Source organism: Plasmodium brasilianum, chromosome 12 (assembly GCF_023973825.1).
Source record: "Plasmodium brasilianum strain Bolivian I chromosome 12, whole genome shotgun sequence".
In the NCBI taxonomy this organism is placed as follows: Eukaryota; Apicomplexa; class Aconoidasida; order Haemosporida; family Plasmodiidae; genus Plasmodium; species Plasmodium brasilianum.
This window is the reverse complement of record NC_090125.1, coordinates 1096646-1121928: the sequence shown is the minus strand read 5'-3', so window position 1 is coordinate 1121928 and position 25283 is coordinate 1096646. Positions and strand designations below refer to the sequence as shown.

Genomic DNA, 25283 nt, shown 5'->3' with positions numbered 1-25283 from the left:
GAGCTATTATCTGTCAGCTTCAACCTTTCAGCTTCTAGCTTATAGCGTCGCAAACATACATGTATACACATGTACACACAAGCCCATACATGCCCTTATATATATATATATATATATACATACATTTACATATATTACTCACAAACAACGAAATGGCAAGCACGCAGCATCTTAACTACACATATTCCTTATAAGCCCAAAAGGTACTAATTACTACCAGGTAATTATAACAGTGTCAATATAAAATAAGCACATTCGTAAATATTCAACTATGCATAGAATATTTTAAACAATTATATACAAATTTAACAAGGTACTTCTAGGGTGCTTTAATCGGGGAAAAAAAAAAAAAAAAAAAAAAAAACAAAAAAAAAAATGAAAATAAAAAATGAAAAAAAAAAATGAAAATAAAAAAAAAAAAAAAAAAAAAAAAAAAAAAAAAAAAAAAAAAAAAAAAAAAAAAAAAAAAAAAAAAAAAAATAAAAATAAAAAATAAAAAAAATACAAAAAAATATAAAAAAATACTAAAAAATATAAAAATATAGTAAAAAATATAAAAAAATAAAAAAAAATATAAAAAATACAAAAAAATATAAAAACATACAAAAAAATATAAAACATACAAAAAAATATAAAACATACAAAAAAATATAAAACATACAAAAAAATATAAAACATACAAAAAAATATAAAACATACAAAAAAATAAAAAAAAGTGGGAATCTCACACCATTTGACAATTTTTAAACAAAATGTGAAGTACAACAAAAGCAGAAAAAGTATCAGCAAAGTATCCAAATAAAAATGAGTGCCACCTGTAGTATGTGCCAAATATATGGTGAAGAAAAATGCCGAAATGTTTAGAAATAAAGCCAAAAATAGTACCACAAAAAACGATAAATTTTTATCCCCTTATTTGCTTCTTTGCAGATAAGTATGCATCTAATAGTGAGGACTTCCCCATTTCTTATTTATAATATATCGTAACTCTTACGCGAAATGGATTATAATTAAGATTTTTATTTTATTTTAAAAAAATATCCTTAACACTTATTCGGTAGTAATAAGGTGTGAGTTCACACGCTTTTAAGGGCTAAAAGATAAGCAGTACGCTTTTTCTTTTCTTCTCATTTATACTCCTTTCTTCATATTTCTTCTCTACTTTTCTCATTTCTTCTCATTTACCATTTTACTTTATTACTTCAATCCCTTGCATTTATGTAATAGCTAGCCATGAGGGTATATGCTAATGAAAACGCTCTCATAAATTATGTCCCTACCCCCTCTACCCCTTTTCCTCATTTATCCGCATCGTGAATATATATAAATCATTGGCATATGATTGATGAGGAAAAAAAAAAGATGTCCGACTTTCTAGGAACAAGAATTACAAATCTGGATGTGTCTGAAATAAGAAAAGAGTTTAGTAAAAAGAGAAAACATTTTGATGAATACGATTTTTATGTTTTTTACAAAAATTTAGTTGCATCGGATAAAAAGAGAAAAGGAAAAAGAAGCAAGAAAAGTGGTAATAAAGAGGAAGAATTCAAACCGTGTAATTACGTATCAAGTATATACAAAAGTAAGAAAGTAGTTAAAAAGAGCATATATGATTATATAGATGATGAAGATAATATATATGAAGACATAGTGACCAATGAGAATTTTGCAGATGACAAAAATTTTACAGATAACATTAGCTTTACCTTTTTTAATGAAAGTATTTCATATACATTACTGAGAAATAACAATTATATTGATGGTATACCAATTGGAGTTGATCTTAAAATAAAGAATAATAATAAGAAAGAAAGTTCTTGGAGAAGTGAGGAAAAAAATTTATCCCAACATTTACCTGATTTATCGTCGGCTGCTACACCTCGTGAGAAGTATGATATTCCACCAAGGTATATTTACAAAAATAAAGAAGAAGATATTGAAAATAAAGGAAGTTTACCATCAGTAAGGTATTGTAATGATAAATTAAGCAAGACGAATGAAAATGGACAGGAGTTGAGAAAAAAAGAAAATACTAAAGGTGGAAATATAAAAGTGGTGCAAAAGGCACAAAATGCACGCAAGGAAATAGGCCCAAAATTGCCCGATATTTTTGAAGAGATCAGAAAGAATATTGGAAATGATAATAATGATAATAATGAACGGAATGAAAATGAATACATAAATATTTTATCCTATAAGAACCACATTATTTTAATTAAAATGAAAGAGCAGAGAGAATTCGAAAAACGAATTAAGGAGTTATATGTACCAAAAAATAATTTTGAGGGAGCTTTCTTTCAAAATAATGTAAATAGTATATATCAGAAAAAAAAAAAAGAAGTAAGTTCACTCTGTAATGATTTTTCGAAAAACACAGGAGGTCATCGTAATATAGAAATGGGGAGTATATCTGGAAAAGGCTCCTTTTTTTCTGCGGATAGAGGAGATAAGAAAATGTTCAGTCATGTTCCGGACGATAGTTACTCGGACAGCTCTGTAGAGAATGTTTATGCGAGTTGGCAGCATAAGAAATTATATGATGAATGCACCTCGGAAGTTGAAGAAGGGGGAGGGAGAGGGGGAAGCGGTGTTCATAGTCGTAGCAGTAGTGGTGATAGTAGCCGAAGGAGCATGCAGATTACCCGTGCTTTCCCGTTCGTCATGTGTGATCCGTCCTTTTTGCACGCGAACGAAATGCACATTTGTTACAAATTGTACCATTTTTTTTTTTGTTCGAAAAAGAAAGATAGAAAAAATGGAGGTGAGAGTTATCGAAACGTGGAAGAGTTAAAGGATTTATATATACGATACTCCAAGTTAATAAGAATAAATAACGAAGATGTTTTGAGCAAAAATGAGTTAATAAATTTGTACGTCCCGAAGAAAAACTGGGTACAAGCCAACAATAGCGAGATAGGAGATGAAAATTGCAAAAATGAAATTTATGTTTTAAAGAATAGAATAAATTTTAATAACGATTTAAAAAAAAAAAATAGATTTTGTTTTTTTTGCAAAATGAAGGAAAATAAAATAAGAGTAAAAAACATTTTTAGCAGTAAGGAGCGTGAAGAATTCACTGAACTAATGAACAAATTTAAAATATTTTATCTAGATTTTTACACAGATCAGATAATAAATGAAGACTTAAATACGAATTTTCAAATTTATAATTATGAATTTTCTAAATGTGTTTATGACAAATTAAATATTTCAAATGTGTATAAGGGTAATGCAAATTTGGAAAAGGATAGCACTCCAACCTTATGTGACAGTTTCCTGAACATTCCGCAGTTCATTTTTGAATCTATTTTTTCGTCTTAAATATATAAAACGTTATGCGCATTTTGTGGATTTTATTACCATGTAAAACTTTTTCCCCATTCGGACAAACTCAGAAGATTCTTGTCATATTGTACATTCGTCACTTTTATGTACAATTGATTTTAAGAAAACAAGGACCCGTGAAATTTAATTGGATTTCCCACCTGATACGGATGAATTGAATATAGTTTATGCGTGTTGTTGACATTGTTAACTTTGTTGATGAGTTTTTTTTTTTTTTTTTTTTTTTTTCGAATCATCCTTTTTTTAAAGTATCATTTATTTTGATTACTCCCCTTTTTAATCTTTTCATACCCTTTATGCTTTATATTTTATTATTATTATTATTTATTTTTTTTTTTTTTTTTTTTTTTTTTTTTCTATGCGTTTACAATTGTAAAATGTGTTTAAGAGCGGAGCGATGCCTTAGTTTCATTGCCCGCTGAGTTTATGTACTGCTTGGAAATTCGATTTACTACCATGCATAGATATATGCACGTGTGTAAATACGTGTAAGTAAATTCACAAGTATATATATATGCATGTATATTTATCAGTAAATTCACAAGTATATCCACATTGTATATGTATCTCTATTTATCTGTAAATTCACAAGTATATCCTTATGTATCTGTATCTATATGTATAAGCAAATTCACAAGTATATCCTTATGTATCTGTATCTATATGTATAAGCAAATTCACAAGTATATCCTTATGTATCTGTATCTATATGTATAAGCAAATTCACAAGTATATCCTTATGTATCTGTATCTATATGTATAAGCAAATTCACAAGGAACCCTTATATGAAAACCCCTTAATTACCACAACAAACAATTTTTTCATTATTGTGTGCTAGCATGTGCAATTATGAAAAATCACATCTATCTACCTTATCTTTTGAGGATTAAAAAAATGATGGGTAAATAATATTTAATTTTACTTGTTTATAAGTTCTTGTTATTCTACTAAAAATATAGTTAATCACAAATGATGGCAAAATTATAACACAGGATATTAGTGAAATTTAATTAAAAATAATAAAAGCATAAATGAAAGCTAAAATGAATGGACAAAAAAAAAAGAAAAAAAAAAAAAAAAATATATATATATATATATATAAAAGGGATAAACGAATAAAGGAATAGAGTAATAAGGGAATAAACAAATAAAGGGAGGATTAAATAAAAAAATACAGGAACAATTCAACTAGCAAGAACAGTGTTTTACGATATTGTATTATCGAGGGGAATAAATATTCCGTATTTTGTTATGTCTACATGCGAATGTGCCCACATCGCATAAATATGTACCCGCACATACATACATATGTATGTATATGTATGCGGGAATGCACATACGGATGCATGTACTTATAAATGTAAGTAGAACGCACATGTTGGGACATATATTTTCACATGCGCACTTGTTCGTGCCCGTGCGACTGTTTTTCCCTTTCCGAGGAGGTTCTTATTTGCATACATACATTACAGTACTGAGTACTGGCTTCAATTAATTCCAGTCGTTATCTTCTGGTAGTTTGAATTGGTCATTCTCAGTAAGATCCTTATCTTCCTCTGGAACTGCATCATCGAAAGGTGTATTTTCAGGTGTTAATCCAGATGCAGCACCATGGGAAATAAAGTTGTAAGCAAATCCAGCACATCCTATTAAAGCTAAACCTCCAATAATACCTCCAGCAATTTTATTATTATTATTTGAGCTCCGTTTTCCATTATCTTCTCTTTGTTCATAATTTGGACTTTCACGTGTTTCATCATATTCAGGATTGGCATTATAAGAATCCCTAGGTGACTCTGTATTAGTGTCTACTTTATGTGGTCTTGCAACTCGATCTTCTGGACCATTATTATTTGGACTCTTTGAATAATTATGATTATAGTTACTTCTATTTTTTTCATTATCTATTGGACTGGGGATACGGGTATAAGCTTTTCCAGAATAATCATTATTAGAAGGGGAACCTGGATGTTCATTATTTCCAAAATTTGGGCCTCCATCTGGATTGAGAATATCTGGTTGTCTTTGTTTTCCTGGTAAATCATTTGGAGCTTGTGGGAAATTATCTTCTACATTTTCGTTACCTTCTGGTTCAACTGGTAAGGATTCTCCCTCTTGAGGTCGTTCCTCCAGTCCTTCTGGTAAATTAGAATTATTCTTGTTTTCTTCATCTTCTTTATCACTAGGTAAAAGTTTATCTTTACTTTCTGAATTTGGTTCATCAGGATTTACATCGAATACATCACCTCGACGTGGTGGTCTATCCTCTGGTCTATCCTCTGGACTATTCTCTGGTCTATCCTCTGGACTATTCTCTGGTCTATCCTCTGGTCTATTCTCTGGTCTATCCTCTGGTCTATTCTCTGGTCTATCCTCTGGTCTATCCTCTGGTCTATCCTCTGGTCTATCCTCTGGTCTATCCTCTGGTCTATCCTCTGGTCTATCCTCTGGTCTATCCTCTGGTGGAGCAACTTCATCTTCTTCTGGGACATCTAAACCCTTCCTAAAATTTGGATGATCATCATCATCATCGTTTCCACCTGGTCTATTAATATCTCGTATATTTGGAGGGAGAACAGGTGCGACTGGAGGTACAACAGGACAATCACCATTATCACATGATTCAGTCATTTCACTTGTACATCCTGCATGTAATATATCCCTTGATCTATGTTTGGTTCCCTTTCCACAAGTAACAGAACAAGAGGACCATTCTCCCCATGGGCCACATTGCGCAGTTTTTTCTACCTCATTACATATTTTTTGTAGAAAAGGTTTCATAATGTTTACTGCATTACTCCAAGAAGCTTGTGCATATAAATTACATTCACGTACTCTTGGAGGACAACCAGCTAACAGTTTATTGAATTCATTATCAATACCATTACCAACACCAACGATTGCAAACTTGACATTTTTTTTTCTTAAGTCCCCTACTAAATTTACAACACGAAATTTGTAATTTGGAACTCCATCAGTTATAATTACAACTAGTTGTACAGCCTCACTTCTATTAACTCTATCCTTAAGATGTAAAAGCACATCTGTTAAGGCAGCGGACATGTTAGTAGTTCCACTGGGGCGATATCTTTTAAACTGAGCTAGTACATTTAATGCCTTTAATCTATTAATAGATTCACTACTACCTAATCTAATAAGTTCTTTAGAAGTGTTACCAAAAAGATTCACAGAGAGATTAATGGCATCTTTTGAAATATTTAAATTTTTTATCATACCAAAGAGCATTGGCATTATCTTAGATTTCCAGTTTTCTTCTCCTATACTTCCCGATCCATCTACTAATAAGTATAAATCCACCTGTTCATTACATACTTGTTCACTGTATTTTACTTCATCCACAATGGAACCATTACCATTCAACAATGTACTAATGTATAGAATAAGCACAACAACTAAATAACATTTATTCTCGAACAACTTCATAGCTTCTATATTTACAAAAAAATGAAAGAAAAAAATGAGAGTGAAAAATGAAAGAAAAGAATGAGAGGGAAAAATAAATGAAAAACTGTTATTTTACTCTACTTTTTTGCATGCACATTAATGTGCTTATATGTATGTACACGTATATGCATATGTGTATGTATGTTTATATGCATATGTATATGTGCATCCATCCCATATAATGCCGTCGTTACAACCTTGTATATTTTTATGTACACGAAACGGAATAAATGTGTATTTTTAATGTAAGTTCATGGGGTTTATTAAAATGCATGTAGTGGCTATATTTTTGTGAAGTTTTTTTTTTTTTTTTGTCTTATTTAACATGTATATATATATATGTTTATGCATATATGGTACATATATATATATATGGAATGTGCATATATATGTGTGTGCATATATGTTACATATATATATATGGAATGTGCATATATATGTGTAGGTATATATGTATACACCTATATCCATGAGCGAAAGGATTAAAAAAATTTACAAATTATGTTACAATAACAACACGTTGGAGTGAAAAAGTTTGTGTGCAATTAGTAAGACATGTACTGTTGATGCGTAAGGAATTATTTTATTAAAAAAAAAAAAAAAAAAATGAAAAACAAGCATGCAAAGAGATATACATACAAGAATAACAGACAGACTGCATAGTAGACAGATGAAATGGCAATTTAATCGAATGTGTATTGTTCAGAGAACAGACTAAAATTAAGTGTAAAAATATATATGTGCACGTAAATGTATAACATGTCTATGTATATTCACGTATATTTTTTAATGAAAAGCTTATTATACTCGGAACATGTTTGAACATTACGAAAAAAGAACAAGAGAAAAAAAGGTGTTTACATGTTGTAGAAGGGGTTATAAATATATATGCATATGCACCCATATGTAGGTGTATATGTATATACATGTATATGAATGACTGTATATGTATGGGGTGTATGTATATGTGTGTGTATATTTTTGCGTATATATTTGCTTATATATTTACGTATATATTTGCGTATACGTGTATGTATTTTACGGGAAAAGGTGGGAATTGAATTAATCTGCAAAAATAAAAATTATTTTTGTTTGGTTCAGGATCTTATCCAATTTCAGGGGTATATTTTACATTTAAAAACTATAATAAGTTGAAATATTCAATTTATTATTCTTCGTAACGTTTTAAAGGGCAAACGAAAAAATAAAGTAAAAGAAAAAAAACAACGAAACAGGGAAACAAAAAAGCTTCAAAGACAGTAATAAAGACAGTAAAGACAATTAAAGACAAGCAATATAAAAAGCGTTTTTCTTAAAATTTATGTAAACCAAAGAAACTTAAAGTGGCAATAATAAAAAAAAAAAAAAATATATGAAGAAGATAAAGGGAAAAATTGTTAAACACACAATAATTATAGATGTTTAAATATATTGATTAAATATAAAAATGTGTAAAATTTTTTTATTATGAAAAAAAAAAAAAAAAAAAAAAAGCCCAAATATTTTTGATAAAAAATAATATAACGAAAAAATAGTTTGGTTGTAATATGTTAAATTAAAAGCGTAGTAAAAAATTGGCTTATGATCGAAAATTGTATATATATACAAATACATATACAACTTTATGAACTGAAATGAGAAATATTCGTGAGAAGCAGACTTAAGCAGATGCATGTTAAATTAAAAAATAAAAAAAGAAGAACATGGTAACACATGTCACGTGTACATGTAAAAATGAATTTATAAAAGTTCAAAACTTTCGAGTGAATAATAACAACAACAAGTTTTTCGTGATATTTATATCTATACAACAGTAATGTTCATTTGAAAAAAAAAATATACATATATATATATATATATTTGTACATATTTATGCATATGCAGATATATTTGTTCATATATATACATACATATATATATACATACATATATATACATACATATATATATATATACATATATATATATATATATATATATATGTATAACAATCAATATAGAAGACAAAAGATTCATAAAAAAAAAAAAAAAGTTGAAAAAGCAAGATCTCTCTTTTATTCGCACTTTTAACATTTTCATCTTATTAAAATGCAGTTGTGCCATTTTGAATGCATTCTCTTGTCTTTACATGCACTTAATTTTCTCTTCTGCTTGCATTATTAAAAAAAAAAATGCATTCAGTAATACTAGCCATAAGATTATAAGATAACACTGAAAAAACAAAATAAAACAATAACGCTTAAAATACCTTTTTATGAGTATTTTTTTCTGCATTATTCTCTTAAATGGTATAGACCTTAATTACGTCATATTTTTTATGTGCACACAAAAAGATGACAACTGAGACTTTTCAAAAAAAAAAAAAAAAAAAAAAAAAAAAGAAATCTATATTATTGGTACGATACTTCTTTTTTCATTTCCACAGAGTGTAAGTATTATTGTTATAATTTTTTCTCTTTTTATATTTAACAAATTTCATAAAATTAAAAAAAAATTCTTTTTTCCTTGTACATTTTGCATGCGTAAAATTAAGCAAGGGGAAATAACGAAAAAGGGAAGGTAAGCATAATAAAAGACAGAAAAAGTCTTGTTACATTTTTAATCATAATCAAATATATATATATATGTGGGATATTTATCAAGTTTTTAGCTGTTTTGTGAATATTTTACGCAAATATTTTTATGTTTACTATTTTATATGAAGCACAACTTAGAGAGAGAACAGGGGAAATATTTTAACATTATTGTAGTACACCTTAAATATAGTATACATATATATATATGTATATGTGTACTTATTTATTTTTTTTTTTTTGAGTTCCTCACACTTCCGAATTTACAAAATATATATATATCCAAAATGCATATTTGAGATGATGTTAAAATGGTCTTCATAATAATTTTTTCTTTCTTATATGATGACGATTAATTTTATTAAATGATTTTTCAACCGTGCAAAAATATTAATCAGAAGGAATTAATATTTTGCTTAATTCAGATAAACATATAAATGATATACCAAAAAGGTATAGCTTATTTAGACAATCGTAATGAGGGAAAAGAGGAAACAATTTTTCTAAAAATATGGAAGGCGTTTTTCTTTTTTTTTTTTTTTTTAATTTATATCGTATTTATTATGCAAAGGGACAAAATTCCCTAATTATTAGGGATATATATAATTTTTACTTGCTTTATATTTTGTATATATCGAACACATGAAGCATTCAGTTAAATATATATGTGCACGTATATATACATATGCAAATATAAGCATATAGATATTATATATATTTTTTGTGCTTCATCATTTTAACGAAATGGTCATCATAACAAAAATGAAATTATCGAGAACATTCCAAAAATATTTTTTTACAAATGACAGGTTACATTACAACCTCTTCCCGTAATATATTATTTTTATTTTGTTCATACATATATTTATCATTCCTCAGTTAATCCTTTTAGCTTTTTTCTATTATGTCCTTTTATATCCATAAAAATAAAACCCATTGTTCCATATATATTATTAGATGTATTTATATGTACCTGTGAAATAGGTTGTGTAATATAAATACAATCTCCTAAAACAACTAAAGAGGTGTTCATAAGTTTTGCTCTTTTAAACATTACATTATAAAAAAATTAATTTTTAATTTTGGAGTTTATTGTACATTAACAATTTCTATTATTTGTGAAAGAGGAAAAAAAAAAAAAATGAAAAAAGAGGAAAAAAAATGTTTTATTTTCTTATATATATATTATGCTGCTACTTATCTGAATTTAACAAAATAAAAACGATAATTATATAATTTTTGTTCTTTTTATTTTCCTCGCATCCATGATATTATTTATTTTTTCTTTTTATCGTATTTTTGGAAAAAATAAAAATTATAAGATTATATTTTTTTTTGATGATATATTTTTTCTTCAGTTTTTCATTTTCACAGAAATGAGAAATTATTCCTTCATATTTTAATTTAAAAAAAAAAAAATAAAAAAAAAAGCAGTTTTTCTTGAATAAACTAATAAAAAGAAAATGTATATAGTGTTATTTATATTATATCAATTTTTTACTCTTTCTATTGCTTCATCTTGTTTTTTTTTTTTTTTTTTTTTATATTCAATATTTTTATAGTAACTCCTTGTTACAATATCCCTATACGTTAAACATGCTTATTAGCAGTTATTCATAAAATTGATAATGTAAAATAATTAAATTGTATTGAAACATATATACAAGAATTTATATCGGGAGTTCGAGCTGTGAATAATATGTATATATATCATATATACATATCTATGCTGATATGCATATATATAACATATAGCGCTCTTTTAACTATTTTACCTTAGAGAATAAAGACAACATATTATAACTGTCACAGTCGTACCTTATAATATCAGCTTAAAATAAAATTGCCCTATATACTGGATTTTAAACATTTCCACTTTTTTAGCATATAAAAAATGAGGGGGATATGATCATAAATATATACTAACAATGACACATCTTTAATTTGCAGAAATATATTTTATATATAATAACATAATATCAGAAAAAAAATAAAAAACAAAATGAAATCATTTAACAGTTCCTTGATTAGTGATAAAAATAAAGCAGATGAAGTTAACTCCTTAAATAGCAATTTCGGAATTCAACAACATACCCTGTGTTCAAATAAAAATGAAAATGAAAAAAATTTTAGTTTAAACAGTTCCATTAATATTACGAATAACACAGCTAACGTATATAATGATAAAAATAATGTAATGATAAATGAAAATATAAATTTTAAAAATAATTTTGCTAATTTGTTAAATAATAATGGTACCAACACGTACCAAGACAAATTAAATGGTGTATCAAAATCAGGTGTTGATAATTCAAATAAAACAGATAACAACACAAATGATGAATTTAAGAAAAACAATGAAAAAAATGATTTGCAAATTAATAATCAAAATGGAAATATTAGCTTGGAAAATAAGTTTAACTTTAACAGTTCTTTAAAAATTAGAAAATCTCTTACGGAGCAGTTATGCGGTAAGAAAAATGTAAAAAAAAATATTATAAAAAATAGAAAAGAAAAAAATATATATACATATATATTATAAAATACATAAAAAAAAAAAAAAAAAAAAAATATATATATATATATATATATAATATAAAATACATAAAAAATAAAATGAAAAAAAAAAGTAATTTGTACCGCGTTGTACGTGTGTCTGATATGTGCATAGATTTTCATAATGTATCAATTTTGTAATGACTGTTATTGCATTGGAAGTGTTCAACATAACTGTGTTGAAAAATTTATGATAGAGATAGCTCGTCCACAGTTACCGTATGTATCCACGTACCAAAATATATAAATGCATACCTAAATATATGAATACATACCCACATAAATACATATATATGAACACACATTAACTCATATTTTCATACACCTGTAAAAATGCGATCGCCGTCACTTCTTTATCTCCCTCTCCCCTTTCAGAGGAAATATCAATGAAGCTAGGAAAAATATTCATATGCAAATCGTACCTAGAGACATACGTATTTGAACAAAGCCCGTACATAATGAACTTTATTTACCTGAAGGACGATATGGGTGAATCGAAAAATAGAGTTTTGAATTCCTTACTGTTAAGCTCCTTTTGTAATTTAATATGGAATAATAATATTTACAAACATGAATATTTAATTTCAAAAGAAATATTAAGTAAATATTTTAAAGCGATAGAAAAAAATCCGGACAAAAACAACTGTTGTATTGTACCAATATATAACCTTGATAAAATAAAAATGGTTTTAAATGACCAAGACAAAAATATAAAAATTCTTAAAAAAAAAAAATTGTGTATAAAAAAAAATAATGAAAACCTTTTATTTATTTTAAATATTATAAAAAATAATTTTTCGGAAATTAAAATAAAAGCGCAACGAATTATTCAAAGATTGCTATTCAGATTAGATATATTAGACAAACTTTTTATATTAAAAAATAATACTGTTTTTTTTTCAAATAAATATGAGTTTAATAAATTCAAATTGATGGAAATTTTAGATTTTTTTAATTCTTTTAATATAGATAATCAACTTCAAAAAATTAATAAAAATATTACAGAACTGGTAAAGGAAAAAAAAAATTTTCAAAATTTTCTTTACGCAGAAAATGAGTTTACATCTTCTTTGAAGAGCACCATAGCGAAAAATGAGCAGGTAAGTGTTATTTGTATAATAGCATATTGAAAAAAATAAAATAAAATAAAATAAAATTTTAAATTGTCATTTTGTAAAGAGAAAAATTTGCTCAATTGTAATGTAATATTCGGAGTCACAAAACGTCGAAATGAGCTTATTTCTTTTCTTTTCTTTTCTTTTCTTTTTATTTTACATATATTTATTATTTATGTTCAACTTTTGTAGGATATCACGGAGCTAAAAAGCACAACATCCGAGATAAGCATTAACTTAGAAGAGAACAAGGAGTATCTGTACCATTTAAATGCATTTGAAAGGGAAGAAAATTATGAAATGCTTTAATGAAGCTTTTTCTTTTTTTTTTTTCCCCTCTTTATTTAGACGTCCTAGTACCTTTTTATTTAGCATATTTACCTATTTTTTGCTGTTATTTTTTGTGTAAATTTTCCTTCTTGTGGTTTTTTGTTTTTTTATCATTTATCTTTGACTTTTTATTTCTTACTTTTGTTTAATTCTTTTTTTTTTTTGCCTTTTAAATTTCACAAGTTTGATGTGGTTATCACTTTGACTCTTTTTATTTTTTTATAACATTTCAATGTATATATTTAATTTATTATTTAAGATTGTTATATTTTTATTTTTTACATGGTATATTATTCATATTAATTTGTACATAAAACTAGCTTAATATACATTTATATATAAACAGCTAAAATGAGCAAAAGTGTAATTACCTACAAAAATGGTAGTAACCCGCAATGTGATGAATTTTCAATCTCGCTTTGTTACAACGGTGTGCATATAATATGGGCATAACGTATATACACCTGAGCAGTAAGTTTAATTGTGAATAGAATAAAAATGCTATAACAAATATGCCTATGTTAGTCATTGTAAATGAAGCAATATTCAGAGCAACATGTAAAAAAAAAATATTAGTTGATATTTTGTTTTCGCAAAAAACAAAAAAAAAAAAAAAATAAAAAAAATAAAAAAAATGAAAAAAATAAAAAAACGCGAATAATAATGTAAAAAATGATAGAAGAAGCAATAAAAATAAATGAGAAGTTTATTCTTTTTCGAATAAATAAATTTTTAAAAGGAGCAAAAATTTTCATAAATATTCTAATTCACTTAATGGATTTATTTAATTGGCAACTTTGTTTTTTTTAGTACGTTCTTCCTTTTTTTTTTTTTTTTTTTTTTTTTTTTTATGATAAAAGGAATACAAATATTATGAAAATATGTTTCATTCTCGCTTTCCAAGTAGAAAAATAATTCGTAATTCAAAAAAGGAGCAGAGTGTATATACATATGTGAATGTGCGTTTGGAATTATGCGCCTATAAGTATTGTATATATACCTACATATGTGTACATACATATGTGTACATACACATGTGTACATACGTGTATATGAATAGGTATATATGTGCATATTCTCCTTACTCCTTTTCATCCTAGAGAGTATTGGCTGCGAAATTTTTACAACCGCAAAAACGATAAACCGACATGACCAACTTACGACTAAACATAACAACAACAGCTTAACCGATGTGTATGAGTGCTATGAGGTTTTAAAGAATTTTAAAAAGAAAAGCACACTGAAGAATTCATTAAAAAGATATAGAGAAATAGTTCAAAAGGAAACTAAAAGAAAAGGCTATAATTTCTATTCTGGGTGGCCTCCAAGAGATAGAATAAAAATTACAGATGATGAAAAGGTAACTAAGAACGGAAATATTAGCCAATATAACATGTTCTACATAAGTATGTATATTTACCTTATGTATTAATAAGCACGTGCCAACTTTGTTAACTGTGTTTTTTATATTTTTACTTGAATGAAACAGAGTTTCGTTAAAATAGGTAAATGGCGCTGATATGATGCTTCATATAAATATATATATGTACATTTTTATATGAATGTTCCTACTTGTATATATGAATGTTCCTACTTGTATATGTGAATGTTCCTACTTGTATATGTGAATGTTCCTACTTGTATATGTGAATGTACCAACTTGTATATATGAATGTTCCTACTTGTATATGTGCATGTACCGACTTTTATATATGAATGTACCAACTTGTATATATGAATGTTCCTACTTGTATATATGAATGTACCATCTTGTATATATGAATGTTCCTACTTGTATATGTGAATGTACCAACTTGTATATATGAATGTTCCTACTTGTGTATATGAATGTGTCCATTTGTATACGTTAATATATCTGCATGTATAAATACACATTTTTACCGTTTTTACGCCCATGCAATATTACGTAAAATTTATCAGTTGGGACTCTATGGGCGGAAAATGTTTATAATGAACAGAGTAAAAGGAATTAAAGAAAAGGAACCTAATCTATGTATATGTTGCAAAAATAAGAATATCCTTTTTTTTAATAAATCTGAATTTGAGTCATTGTTAAAAAACATGGGTTTCATAAAACATCAACTGGAGGAATTTGCAAAAAAAATTTGACCAAAATGTGTGTGAAGTTAGCTTATGCAATAATACCTTTTCATGATATATGAGAAATGTATATTTTTTGCATTCCTTTTATTTTTCCCATTCATTTTGTATAGAGACTGTGCATGCATGTGTTCATGTATGCATATATATATATACACATATATATGTATATATTTACTTATTCTTACATGTACATACGATCCATACACTTGTTTTGGCGCTAGCTGATGTATTCACAATTCACAAAATGAAAAATTGCGCTCCACTTCACACGTTTTATTTGAAATTATTTCAGAAAAGATAGGTGTTCATTTTTCTTTCCATTTCTTTTCTTCATTTTTTTTCACTTTTTTATTTTTTCCATCCTTTTTATTTTTTTCGTTTTCCAAATAAATTTTATATAGTGCTCAAAATAGCTAAATTAAAATATAATGAGGTTAAACTTTACGAAGCGAACTTGTGTTAATGCATATGAAGTATAGCGTAATAAATGACAATAAACAAAACAAAATTAATGCTAAAAATTTGCAACTGCTATTTTTTCGTAAAGAATTGAATTATTCATAGTAGATTTATTTAATTTATTTTCATTTTTATCTTCATTTTTATTTTCATTTTTTTATTTTCATTTTTTTATGTTCATTTGTATTTTCATTTGTATGTTCATGTATTTCAGTTCTTTTTTTCTATTTTGTGAAATTTCATAAATTTGAAATGGAAAAATAAAAAGAAAAAAGATCCAAAAGGCATGTAGGTATAAATACAATTAACAAGATAAAGAGATGATTTTTAAAATGAGCTCAATCATATTGTAACACCTAAATAAGAATAAACGTTAACATAAATGTAATGTCTATTATTAGTGCTAAGAAAATGTATGCATAATATAATGAAGCTTTCAAGTGTTAGTATTTGTTCTACATTTTCTGTGTATATATGTACATATAAAAATATACTTAATATAGTTTTCAAAGGTTATATATATATATAATGAAAGAGAATGCGGCGAACAATTCCTTTACTGCATATACGAAAAATACAGTCATTAACTCCGATTTTGGAAATATAACAAATAAAGAGAAGGGGAAAGAGAAGAGGAAAGAAAAGGGGAAAGAGAAGGAAAAAGAGAAGAGGAAAGAAAAGGAGAAAGAGAAGAGGAAAGAAAAGGGGAAAGAGAAGAGGAAAGAAAAGGAGAAAGAGAAGGAGAAAGAGAAGGAGAAAGAGAAAGGAAACGAAAAGCAAAGGAACGAAATGAATTTAATGAAAGTATCAAAAGAAATGAATGAAACGAAAGTAGTGAAAGAAACGAATGAAACGAAAGTAACGAAGGAAGAAGAAAAATCATTTCTAGAGTATTCATTAAGCGACGTTTCAATTTCGACCGTGAGTAACAGCACAGGTATTGACTCTGATTTGTATAATAACGTAATTAAGGAAATTAAAAAAGAAAAAAGGAGAAAAAGAAGACTGAGGAAAAAGGAAAGAGAAAGGGAAAGGGAAAAGGAAGAGGATAAGGAAACGGAAAAGGAAAGGGATAAAGAAAAGGATAAGGAAAGGGATAAAGAAAGGGATAAAGAAAGGGATAAGAAAAACGAAAAGAAAAATGATAAGAAAAGCGAAATAGAAAAGGACATAGTAACAGACAAGGAGGAAGACAATGAGGAGAAAAGAAGACCAAAGAAAGATACATCACATGCACTTAGACTAAAAGAGGAAAAAAAAAAACAAAAAAAAAAGAGAAGAGTTTCAAAGGAAAGAAATGATAGTGAAAGAAGGCATAAAAAAGAAAAAGACAGAAAAAAAAATAAAAAACATAAAAGGTCTAAATCGAGGAATAACTGGTAACAGTATTCACGCATGCGTATCCCTCAACATAAGGCATAACTATTACTTTTAAGCGAGTTGCACATGCTAACGAGCATATATGAACATTTGCATGTATGAATATTCGTATGTATGCATATTCGTATGTATGCATATTCGTATGTATGCATATTCGTATGTATGCATATTCGTATGTATGCATATTCGTATGTATGCATATTCGTATGTATGCATATTCGTATGTATGCATATTCGTATGTATGCATATTCGTATGTATGCATATTCGTATGTATGCATATTCGTATATATGCATATGCATATATATATACGATATGATGTACCACGCCGTCACGCGGTTTATATTTTATGTTTAATCCCTTCATAGCGTATACAACGAAAATATACCAAAGGACCCATTCAACCCTCTACTATTAGCTTACGAAAAAAGGAAAAAGCATAAGTAATAATCAAAAAATATTGCTAAAAATTGCAGATTGTCGCAAAAATTAGAAAAGAACTTCAAAGAAATACTAAAGAAATAATAGAGAAATATTAAAAAAAAAAAAATAAAATAACAACAATATATACATATTTTTAAAACGACTTTCTTTTAAAAAATAGAAAAAGGAATGAGGAGGAATCTGATTTAAGTGGCAAATGGAAGCATGATAGGTAAAACTTACGTGTACAAAAATATTTGATTATAATTGCAGAGTGCTAGTAATAAGAAAAATTTTTATTTGAAAAAATAAGCATATTACCGTCATAAGCATTAATGTTTTTGCCGCATTTTGACTCATTTTATTTGCTCATTTTCAACATACTAGATATGAAACTACATCTGATGAAGATGAAGCAGTAAAAACACAGATGTGCGATAACTCATTTCCCAAAATAGATGTACATGAATTAAGGAAGAATTTATGGAAATCAAAAGCTGGGGTAGGAGAAACAGATGAATAGAAATAAAAATAAAAACGTAAAATTTTATAAAATGTGTGGGGAGAAATGTGTGCAGTGAAAAATGTTAAGTAATATACGCGAAAAGAAAATCAGATTGGAAATTTAAACGAATTACTAAAAAAATTTTGCACAAATTGAACACGCAGTTATTTCATCCTGTTTATTACTATTTATGCGGAAACGTACATATATACGTACATATGCACGTACGTACACATAATTTCATGTACATGTAAACATGTCTATGTGAATCTTTGCGCATTTACATCATTTTATTACATACTTTTACTTTAGGGTGTCTGTGTACCTCAGATAAACCAAGATATGAATGAGAGAAAAAAAGACAAATTATTCAAATGAAAAAATGTTTCCTTAACTTCTTTATTTAAAAATTATTATTTATGCGTATCAGTATATGTATATATATATATATATTATATATGTATATTTTTTTTATTAACCCTTTAAGTTTTATTTTTTCTCTACTTTTTATTTTAAAAGCATTGGAATAATTTTTGAAAAGGTTTGTCTATATGTATAAATGTATATATGTGTATACACATATGTATTTATACGCATATGTATTTATATGCTTATATACAGTACGCACGTTCTTTCCTACGTAAGCTACATATAATGCATTACGATGTTTTCCTTGCCAATTAAAATTTATGTTTATACTAAAGCGATTTATATGAAAATTTTGTTTTTTATATGCGTGCCTGTCTTATTCTGTTTTTTCAATTTATCAACTGAAATGAAAAATAAAAATACGTAAAATTTTAGAAAAAAAAGCAGAAAGGAAAGAAATAAAAGAGTTGAAAAGGGAGAAGTAAAAGGAACAAAAAGACGAAGAAACCACAGAAAAAGAAGAAACGGAAGAGAAAAAAAAAAAAAAAAAAAAAAAAATTTGATCAAAAGCATTTACCCCCATCATTTATACAACACAAAGAAATCCTAAATGGATAAACTATATGGCGATTATGATAAAGTTGTTGAAAAATATAAAAACAATACCATATATAAAAGAAAAAACGAAAAGGATGGTACATGTATTGGTAAAAAGGAAACTAAAGAAAAAAATACCTCGGATAAGAAAAAAGAGAAAGAACTTGGTAAAAAAGAAAAAGATAAAAAAATTAACGAAAAGAAATTGAAAAAAGAGAAATGTTTTTTAAGTGAAGACTCGTATAGCAAATTTCAACCAAGCGATAATACATTAAAAGAAAATAAAGAATATTCCTTAAAAAATAAAAAAAAAGAGAACGATGAAAATATACAAGAACGAACATTTAATGAATACAAAATAAGAAAAAAGGTTAGCATAGAGATAAACAAAAAAATTTATAGTGATTCAGAAAATATACTAATAAATGATAAATCATTTATAGATCAAAATTTTGGAATTAATGAAAATGATTATATTTCAAAAAAAAAAAAAATTAAAAATGAAGATCAGAAAATTAAAAGAATGTTAAATAAAAAAGATAAAACCAAATTTTTTGTAATTTTCTTATTTGTTTTATATTATATATTTTTTTTTTTTCATTTTATAATTGATATTCAAGTAAATCAAATATACAACATAGTCATAAATACCTTTACAATTATAATAATATCTGTTCTTTTATGTTATATATACTTTCTTAAAACAAGATATAAAAATTTAAAAAAAATTATCTTTTATATTGCTACGTATATAAATTTATTATATTCTTTACATATATTTAACACCTTCTTATATTGGTTAAACATTTATTTAAATTTCACCTTAAGTAAAAGAATATACTTAAAATATAAAACTCTTTATAAAAATATTTCTTTTATATTTTCCTACTTCAGTTTTGATGAAATTTTTTTTTTTCTTTTAATTTTTTATGCCTGCTTTTTTCTTACCTCTTTTACATTAACCTTCACATTATTTTATTACATATATAACTTTATAAATTACACATTTTGATTGCCTTCTTTAATCCTTACTCCTGGGATAACAGTGCACATGCATAGCTCTCAAGTTACGGCATATGGTTTATGTTTACATAGAAGAAAAAATATAAAGCATACCTATGCATATATGTATATATATCTATGTATAGGTATATGTATGTATTCGTTCGCCGTAATTCTGTATGTTCTTTTGTAGCTATTATCGATGGGATGAAAAAAGTGTTACATTCATGTTATATTTTATTAAAAAAGGAGTTACAGTATTATTATACCTTGAAAAAGAAAAATGTAAAATATTAGGGTTAATGCTCTACGCAAAGTAAAATAAAAATAGGAGAGTAACGGAAAACGCTTGAAGGTGCAAATGAGCAAATATATATAATATACACACTTCTGTGTATATGTGCATGTACACACATATATACGGGCATGAACTTGTACATAAATATGTATACATATTATACACGAAATAATGTAAAAACAAGCACAAAAATGTAATTAAGGGAATAATGAAGATGGTGCTAGTGATAATGGAAAATAATATAACAAAACAATTTCGTAAATGTGTACATAAAAAAAAAGAAAAAAAAAAAAATCCTTGCTAATAATACTATATATCAAACCGAACGATATTCATCATCATATGGTGCATCGAAATTTTTTGCAGTGCCCTCAACAGTTTTATCATCAACATTAATTTCCTTCACTTTTTTCTTATTTCTGCTTTTATTTTTAGAATTTTTCTTTTTTTTTTTCCTGTACTTTTCATAATATTCTATATAACCAGTTTTCAAATTTTTTAAGTTGGGTATGCTGCAGGGGTACTGTTGTAAAGGTTACCAAGTAGAAGGGGAAATTTATGTCTATACATGTGCTGATGTATATATGTATTTATGTATATATGTATATATGTATATATGTATATATATTTATATATGCATATGTATGTGTGTATATGCGTAGACGTGTGCACATCTGCACATCTTGTACCTTTGAGCTTAGTACGTTCTGCGTGAAGGAAACATTTTTAACAATATATTCTAGTGTGCTCTCTACAAAAAAAAAAAAAAAAAAAAAAATTAAAATAAAATAAATAAATAAAAATATACACAAATACGTAAATAAATAAACAAATAAATACATACGCAAATAAATAAATACATACACAAATAAATAAATACATACACAAATAAATAAATACATATACAAATAAATAAATACATATACAAGTCATATAATAATAAAAATGATTGTAACGTAAACAAGCATATTAATACGTTACTTATTATAATTAATTTATTCTTTCCCTTCGTACCATTGTCAACATTGTAGTAACTTAAAATTATATCATCAATCCTTTTTAATGTATTTTTTTTTTTTTCTATTTTTTGTATTAACTTTTTAGCTTCCTCACTCTATAAATTATTTCGTAATAAAAAAAAGAAAAAAAATCAGTACTTTTTATAAAACAATAATTGATGAGGGTTACAAAAGATAGGAAGTTAATGCGTAAAAACATAATTGAAAAGGGTTATAAAAAAAAAAAAAAAAAAAAAAAAAAATACATTAAAATCTTGATAAGCCATAAGCATCATGACATCATCAATTTCGCTAATAAGGGATGGCTGTAAAAAAAATCAAAAATGAAATAAAATAAAGAAATAGGTAAGGATAAAGATAAAGAAATGGGTAAAGATAAAGATAAAGAAATGGGTAAAGATAAAGATAAAGAAATGGGTAAAGATAAGGAAAAAGTTGAACATGCTGAACACGTTCAAAATGGATAGATATGTAAAACAAATGCAATATGATTACAAAATAGTGAGACACTAAAATTTAATAAAATGTAACAAGCCCCCTTGTAAATGACAATGGAGTGTTATGTGTATGTTACAGAAAGTGTAAAACATATATGTACATAGATCTGCACATATCTATATAACTAAATATACAAAATGATAGTTGGAGCGAACCTTTTCATTTACATAGGGAGCCAGTTCTTGTTGAGAATACATTATTGCTTCGTTGATATTACTCTGAATATTAAAAGTAATATATTATGTTTATAAGGTACATCCATATGAACTACCTCATATAAAGCTGTACACGAGGCGTATATATTTTTTTATAGTCTTTATCTGAACTCACGTTCAATATCAATTTCAGTAACTGCTGTTTCTTAAGAAAAAAGACTAAGTCCTTGTGTTTTTTCAAAATCTAAAAATATGTGAAAAAACAATAAATATATGATGCAGGAAAAAGAGATGATATCGAAATGGAGAAAAAAATAAAAGGAAATAAAAAAATAAATTATGTCTTACTCCTTCATCTAAATTATTGATGTGCTCTATAGCCTCCTCAATTTTGTTGTTCATTATTTCACTCTGAATTAAGTACCGTATTTTTACTGTGTCTATAGGCATGTCGGCTGAAAAATAATATGAAAATTAATTGCTTTTTAGATTCTCTAATTGTTAAACAACCAAAAGGAGCACACATACGTGTATATTCGTTTGCATGTGTTTGTTCGGTTGTGTATATTTTCTTGTGTTTGCGCGTGTGTATATGTACGTGTTTATATAGATAGATAGTCATGCACATGTATGTATATATTGTGGAGCCTGCTTTATGCTAGGAGGACTAAAATAGTTCAAATCTAGTTTATAATAATGCATTATTTTATCAAAATGTAATAAAAAAAAAAAAAAATCAGTTCAAGGATGACAGAGTTTTCATCATGCTACATCGTAGTATGAATTTAATGTTTGCGCGAAAATATCATCATTTTTTTTTTTTTTTTTTCTATATCGTTCATTTGTTATCACAGTGTCGTATTAGCAGTTTTTCACAGATTAATTTCTTTTTTTTTAAGTTATCATATATTAATATAATGTATGTTACTGCACGTTGTTATGTGTTGTTATATCGTGTAATATCTTATTATGTGTTATCTCTTTCAGGTCAGTACGTTTAACATTTGCCTCCTTTTGAAATTCCTTTGCAACGTCATACATCCGATGAACACAAAAGTAGTTCATTATGACTTCATTTAAATCATTTTCATGTATTTTGGTGTATTCAAATTCCTTTAGCCAATTTTTTCTTAAGAGGGGAAGTAAAAAGAAAAAAAAAAAAAAAAAAAAAAAATTAAGCGTAGGAGTAGGAGCAAAAGTAATCAAATTGTATCACTGAACGTGACACACATTTCATATACTTTAACGGAAACACATTTCTGTTGATGTTTGAATATGCATATTGATACGTATACGCATACTTGTGTACATACGTATATATGCGCACATATGGATTTGTACAGATGCAGTACACTCAGAAGTATACACCTATACATAAACTTGTACATATGTTTATAAATCATTTTCTTAAAGTTCATATGAGACAAAATGTCGTACGGGTTTAAGTACACATGGCAATTTTCATCTATGGAATCTTCAATCATTTGTTATGGGAAAAAAATAAAAAAGTTAAACCGAAAGTGCTTGGATCACAATAATAAAATAATTATAAAATCAGGAAAGTAAAAATAGTTTATAAAAATTTCCTAAATGACAATTAAATGACAATCCGAAACACTGTATGGATAAACATAATAAAAATTGTTTTGAGGATGGGATAAATAAAAAAAAAAATAATGAAATAAAAAAAAATAAAATAAAAATGAATAGTGGAGGGAAGGAGAAACATTAAATCCTCAAACTACTTTTTTTAAAGGTAACAAGTTTATAATAAACGAGTTTCCACCTATTTTTCATATTTTTTTTATCTGTTAATAAATTTACAAATGATCAGATATATACATAGTACGACTGAAATAATAATAAAATAGGTACACACAGTAGTTATAACTACATTGAAATGGATGCACATACATACTTATATATGTGGAAGAAGGTAAGTGAAAAAAAAAAAAATATTAACTAAAAAAATTAATTTTAAATTGTTACTACATTTGCTACACAGTTTATACGGAATAGCTCGAATAAAATTTATGTATATATCACGAAATAAAGTAAATCGAGAAGTCAAACGTAATAAAGAATATATTTACATTTTCATCGCAAGAAAAAAGAGAAAATAATTAAGAGGATAAATATCTTTATTTCGTTCTTTTTAGCACAATGAAGTAAAAAATGTAGAAACAAAAGAAACAGTTTTTAAAAACAGATAAAAGAGTAAACCTTTTTAGGTACTTTACGAAATGTATATTTATTAACCAATGCCAATAAGATAAAAGAAACGAAAGGAAAGCTTGAAAATATTTTTTGAATGTATTTTTCATAAACGAATTAAATACATGTGTTTATGTACATAGTTATATACATGTAGGTGTAAAAATAATTTTTTTTTTTTTTTTTTTTTATTTTATTTTATTTTATTTTATTTTATTTTTTTTTTTTTATTTTTTTTTTTAATTTTTTTTTTTTGAATTACATGTTATTATGTGAATAGGAGTAAATAAATTAGGAAAAATGTGGCATAGAGGTATTAAACATGCTGTAAAATTAATATATGCAAATATGTTTATATATATATATATGTATGTATAAATGTGTAAATGTATAATTACGCGTATATATACATATGTGCTCATGTTTGTGTGGCATATTGTTATTATCTGTCCGTTCATGGCAATGCGCCCATTGTTGCTCATGTTCAGAATACTACATTGTATATGTTAAACCGTTTTATTTCTTTTTTATAATAATATGAAACTTTCCCAAATATACAGGGGTGTTAACTTTATTGTGCAACTCATGTCGATATGTTATTCGAAAGTGGCATGTTCCCTTGCTGGGTAAGGAACATTAAAAAGTGTCTACAACACGTGAAAGCGTAAACATATACATACGCGAATGTATAGAATATACATCCCTATATATATATATATATATATATATATAAACACGAATAATTCAGATGATTTAGCTTTTGAAAAATTAAAATTTGTTTCTTTTAAATGAAATTTTAGTGAAATTCCATTTTGATTATATCTCTTGATTTCTTTTAATATTACGTTTTAGTGC

At 26.3% G+C, this 25283-nt stretch overlaps 7 protein-coding genes across 7 annotated transcripts; 5 read left to right on the top strand and 2 right to left on the bottom strand.

The window, feature by feature from the left end:
- Positions 1–1338: 1338 nt before the first annotated feature.
- On the top strand, positions 1339–3321 carry MKS88_004218 (uncharacterized protein; the record flags this gene model as incomplete). Its single annotated transcript, XM_067217375.1, has 1 exon — positions 1339–3321. The coding sequence occupies one exon, from the start codon at positions 1339–1341 to the stop codon at positions 3319–3321; it is 1983 nt and encodes a 660-aa protein (XP_067071809.1).
- A 1516-nt stretch (positions 3322–4837) lies between these two features.
- MKS88_004217 (uncharacterized protein) lies at positions 4838–6790 on the bottom strand (the record flags this gene model as incomplete). The annotated part of the gene is made up of 1 exon (XM_067217374.1): positions 4838–6790. One exon carries the CDS (start codon positions 6788–6790, stop codon positions 4838–4840), a length of 1953 nt encoding a protein of 650 aa, XP_067071808.1.
- A 4596-nt stretch (positions 6791–11386) lies between these two features.
- MKS88_004216 (uncharacterized protein) lies at positions 11387–13364 on the top strand (the record flags this gene model as incomplete). The annotated part of the gene is made up of 3 exons (XM_067217373.1): positions 11387–11855; positions 12316–13040; positions 13248–13364. The coding sequence occupies 3 exons, from the start codon at positions 11387–11389 to the stop codon at positions 13362–13364; spliced, it is 1311 nt and encodes a 436-aa protein (XP_067071807.1).
- A 372-nt stretch (positions 13365–13736) lies between these two features.
- MKS88_004215 (uncharacterized protein) lies at positions 13737–15515 on the top strand (the record flags this gene model as incomplete). The annotated part of the gene is made up of 3 exons (XM_067217372.1): positions 13737–13815; positions 14486–14745; positions 15327–15515. 3 exons carry the CDS (start codon positions 13737–13739, stop codon positions 15513–15515), a joined length of 528 nt encoding a protein of 175 aa, XP_067071806.1.
- Positions 15516–16496: 981 nt separating this feature from the next.
- Positions 16497–18654, top strand: MKS88_004214 (uncharacterized protein; the record flags this gene model as incomplete). The annotated part of the gene is made up of 5 exons (XM_067217369.1): positions 16497–17347; positions 17717–17791; positions 17953–18003; positions 18159–18273; positions 18589–18654. 5 exons carry the CDS (start codon positions 16497–16499, stop codon positions 18652–18654), a joined length of 1158 nt encoding a protein of 385 aa, XP_067071805.1.
- A 601-nt stretch (positions 18655–19255) lies between these two features.
- On the top strand, positions 19256–20564 carry MKS88_004213 (uncharacterized protein; the record flags this gene model as incomplete). The annotated part of the gene is made up of 2 exons (XM_067217368.1): positions 19256–19767; positions 20438–20564. The coding sequence occupies 2 exons, from the start codon at positions 19256–19258 to the stop codon at positions 20562–20564; spliced, it is 639 nt and encodes a 212-aa protein (XP_067071804.1).
- A 294-nt stretch (positions 20565–20858) lies between these two features.
- Positions 20859–23698, bottom strand: MKS88_004212 (uncharacterized protein; the record flags this gene model as incomplete). Its single annotated transcript, XM_067217367.1, has 9 exons — positions 20859–21054; positions 21215–21293; positions 21524–21656; positions 21807–21866; positions 22215–22277; positions 22390–22458; positions 22563–22669; positions 23210–23343; positions 23652–23698. 9 exons carry the CDS (start codon positions 23696–23698, stop codon positions 20859–20861), a joined length of 888 nt encoding a protein of 295 aa, XP_067071803.1.
- Positions 23699–25283: the final 1585 nt, after the last annotated feature.